At 40.3% G+C, this 3,968-nt stretch overlaps 1 protein-coding gene across 3 annotated transcripts; it reads right to left on the bottom strand.

Moving 5' to 3' along the window:
• Window positions 1-361: 361 nt before the first annotated feature.
• On the bottom strand, window positions 362-3,676 carry LOC137966062 (heterogeneous nuclear ribonucleoprotein 1-like). 3 transcript variants are annotated; one of them, XM_068812528.1, is made up of 4 exons: window positions 3,415-3,676; window positions 2,650-2,925; window positions 1,242-2,442; window positions 362-726 (listed from the first exon to the last, which is right to left on the bottom strand). In XM_068812528.1, the coding sequence occupies exons 2-4, from the start codon at window positions 2,869-2,871 to the stop codon at window positions 713-715; spliced, it is 1,437 nt and encodes a 478-aa protein (XP_068668629.1). In that variant the 5' UTR covers window positions 2,872-2,925; window positions 3,415-3,676; the 3' UTR covers window positions 362-712. The 3 variants fall into 3 exon arrangements, with proteins under 3 accessions (XP_068668629.1, XP_068668628.1, XP_068668630.1); XM_068812527.1 differs by having other exon boundaries at window positions 2,650-2,875; XM_068812529.1 differs by having other exon boundaries at window positions 362-677; window positions 2,650-2,875.
• Window positions 3,677-3,968: the final 292 nt, after the last annotated feature.

Below are 3,968 nucleotides of genomic sequence, written 5' to 3'. Positions count from 1 at the left end.
CTCAAAAATGAAATCCATCTCCATGTTGAAATCTGAAGAATGTGTAAAGCCAATGGTTAGAAGAGAAATATGTAGAAAAAAGAATGGAAGCCAGTATATCACATAACCATATCAGACGGGTCTTTGGAGAAAGATAGTAAACTACTGAAGCTTCTTGTAGCCAAGTATTTTTTTTTTCCTTAATTGAAATGAATTGGAATATTTGGAACCTTATTCCAGGGGAGCCAGCAGGATACCCCATAAAAGTTTTCAAACATAAGAGTAAGATCAACAGGATCTCTGGTACATCTCATTAAACTGAGAAAGAAAAAATAGAGAACGGAAGGAATGAAACAAAGCTGACAGAAACCAGGGGGGAAAAGAAAAAAATAATAATAAGTCTATTCTGATGTGCTATCTAAGATGCACGAATTTGGAACACTCTCCTGAAAATATCCCGCAATCTGATTTTACATCTCAATCAAAGCCCAACAAAACCTACACTCGATTGTAGAAAATTTAAAACTCAAATCTCAAACCTTACACCAAATCCCTTTATACTGATGCTCTTCTGAACTTGAAGTCTCGAAACAAACTTCTCCGGTTAGCTCTAGATAATCAAAATAACTGGAGTATTTAACGACGAGGCAATGTGAAAATTCACAGACGGAAACCTGTTTTCACCGGATTTCTTCAACCTACAATAAGTTCCATTTTAGAAAGAATTATCCTCCTAGGCAGCAATTCCTGAGCAAGTCATAGTTAAAGACAGAGTTAGTATGTTAATCTCTACTTAAGAAAGATAGCTTGGTGGACACTAATTATGCATTACATTCAAATCTAAGCTAAATGTCCAAAAGACGACATAAGGACAAAAGTTTAGGAATATATCTAATCCTTAGAAACAGTTGCTACACAAACGAGAGGTCTGGAATAACAACACAAAATGGCATACAACTATATGTCCAAGTCAGTCCTTCACAAGTATTATATTACTGTATTGGTTGAGACCATGACCTAACCTAACATGCATGGATGTGCTACATCCTGAAGTGAAAAGGAAGTGCTGTTTGACATATATTGCACTCATTTAGTGGCTGGACTCATCAAATTTCTGATATATTTTGCTGGTTCTCATCCACATTATGGCCAATAAAAATGGTAACAGGTTCAAGCTACTAGAAAGGAAATCTTGCTACCCCCTTTTCATGACATGACTCTCTACAAAATAATGCCATAATCAAAGTGAAGTAAGTGTTTACCTCTATTTGATTGACTACTAGTAACATTATAACCACCAATGTAGCTAGTGGAACTTTTAGTTGGAACATCCGAAGTTGCATTTCCAAGTCCATAACCAAATGAACCTGACCCTTCCAGTTCAGTGGATGCAGACCGCCAAGTGGGGTCTCCATAAACTGAACTGCCACTGTACAGATCGGAATATGCTCCATCATAATCACCATTAGATGCAGAGTAAGATGGAGGAGTTACACCGGTTCCACTATTCCTTCCGTAAGTGCTCCCTCCCAACCCCCCATAACTATTATCACCACTTCCATATCCAAGACTTGCGCTAGCAAAGCCAGAGCCACTCATCCCGCCTTGAGTAGAGATTGGAGGAGAAGAGCCCCAGTTCAGCCCGTTATTCCCAAATGCTCCGAGACTGCTACTTCCTGAACCCATATAAGCATTAGAACTTGTAGAGCTTGAATTGTAGTTAAGGCCTCCATTTCCCCAGACGTTTCGTCCACCAGAACTTAAAACAGAACCACTTCCTCCGTTGCCCCCACTGTACCCAATAACATTACCATATCTACTCGAATTTCCACTATAATAAGGATTAAGTCCACGTCCATAACCTAGATTAGCGCCGAAATTTGTTCCACTTCCATAGTTTGGGCTTAGGCCAGGCTCAAAATTCATGCCCATCCCATAACCAGGAGGCCCAAATGGAGGAAACCCACTTCTAGTGCTAGCAATTGGACCATATCTGCCATCCATCCTCATGCCGTAGCCTCCCACCGAGCTTGGGCTGTACCCTGGAGCAAATCCATTCAGAAAGCTATTGACCCTGTTGAGACTATAGTTGTAACCCCCAAGAGGGCTCCTGTTAGGTCCAGGTGACAGCTCTTTTGGAACTGCTCTCTTGACCTCAACCATCTTGCCATTTAACTCGTGGAAGGTTTTGAGCAAGACTTTCTCCACAGCATCCTCCGAGTCATATGTGATGAACCCAAATCCTCTAGGCCTCTGGGTATTGTGGTCATACATAACAACCACATCTGTTATAGATCCAAACTGATCAAAATATTTCTTGAAGTCACTTTCTGTAACTGTGGATGCTAATCCTCCTACAAATATCTTCTTAGTTCGAGCAGGACCAGGTGATCCATGGATACTACTGTTGTTCCTATTAAGAATGTGCTGGTCGTCCCGAGGAACAGCCTTCTTTGCTTCAACCTGAGAATTAGTTGAATTCTCAAAACAAGATACCAGAAGAGAAAAGAAATTTATCACTTGCGTTTGCAATAGCATGCAAATATTGGATTATAACGATTCCATGAATTTCATGCACGTATACGATTCCAAGAATGTGTTTCCACATTGCTTTGAGAAAAGTACCATCTGCCTGTTTCTTTGAATTAGTACTTGAGATAGGTGACTTACCGTCCGACCATCTATTATATGTTTTTCCATAACAACTCGCTCAGCAACAGCAGGGTCAGCAAACACAACGAAGCCAAAGCCACGTGCACGACCCGTGGTCCGATCCTTCATGATCACAGCCTCAACCACTTCTCCAAATGCTTTAAAATATTCTTTGAGGCGATCTTCATTTGTATCCCAAGAGATTCCTCCAATGAAGAGCTTACCAAGATCTGATTCCATGTTTCTATGAATTGCACATCAAATTACACGACCAGTCAGATTCATAATTCCAGCCTGAAAGGATAAGGAATTATAAACACACAATTCGAATCAAAAGCAAATTGGAAAATATCAACTGGCAGCTTTTTACCGTTGGCATCACAATCCAACGTTCAATTCAATGCAAAACAGATTGATTAATGCCAGATCCAATCTGAAAACGGATTTCAAACGAGAAAACGAATACGCAGGCAAAAGCTCATCTCCTTGATCAACCCAAAACCAAATTGTGAAAGATCTAACACGGAAAAACTAACTGGCAAATCATTTAAACCGTACCCACAGTTTAAATTAAGGCAAAACTCGATCCAACATGAAATGGTTACTCTCGAAGTCAATCAAGAAGCATCGGATCCTTCAGAATCCGACAATCCTTGAACAGCCAAAAGACAAAAAGAACAAAGGAAAAAAATTCCAATCGTGTCAGAAAACCGTAACATTCCGGGACGGATCGAGCAATCGACCCGATGAATAATCCATCGCAACAAGGCAACCAAAACTCACCGACTGGGGGGACTCCAGAAGTCGGAACCAAGGTAATCAAGATCTGGGAGGAGGTATTTGAAGAACTGAGGTCCCAAAAAGCCCCCTCCCACCTTTATGCTCCTCCTCCAATTCCGTCTCTGAGGCAATTAAATAAAGAGCGTAGAGGTATTGAAATCGTCTCCAAAAGAAAGGAGAGGAGAGAGAGAAGGAGAAATGGGAAGAGCTGGAATCTGAGATTGGAAGCTTGAAAGAAAAGAGAATATAAAGGAGGCACGAGGGAGAGAGAAAGATTGGCGATCTCTGGTGTTAGAAAATAGAAGGGATGATTTCCGACTCCCTTGTTTCAATTTTTTTTTTTTTCATTTTCTTCAACAAATAAATAAATAAATAAATATTATTATTTATTTATCTACCAAAAAATATTTCAAAGGGTGTGAATGGACGGAGGGGATTGCTTGGGAGTCGTCTCACCGTTGCACGTGCTTGCAGCTCTCACATGTCTTCTTTGCACACAAGAAATAAGGGTGTTTTCGTCATTTAACCAAAAGAAGATATAGTCATCATTATAAGGG

This window comes from Aristolochia californica, unplaced genomic scaffold (genome assembly GCF_029961685.1).
Source record: "Aristolochia californica isolate CCGP_79_NKW_82.1479 unplaced genomic scaffold, dmAriCali1.0.hap1 SCAF_5, whole genome shotgun sequence".
Classification (NCBI taxonomy): Eukaryota; Viridiplantae; Streptophyta; class Magnoliopsida; order Piperales; family Aristolochiaceae; genus Aristolochia; species Aristolochia californica.
This window is presented reverse-complemented; position numbering and strand designations above follow the sequence as displayed.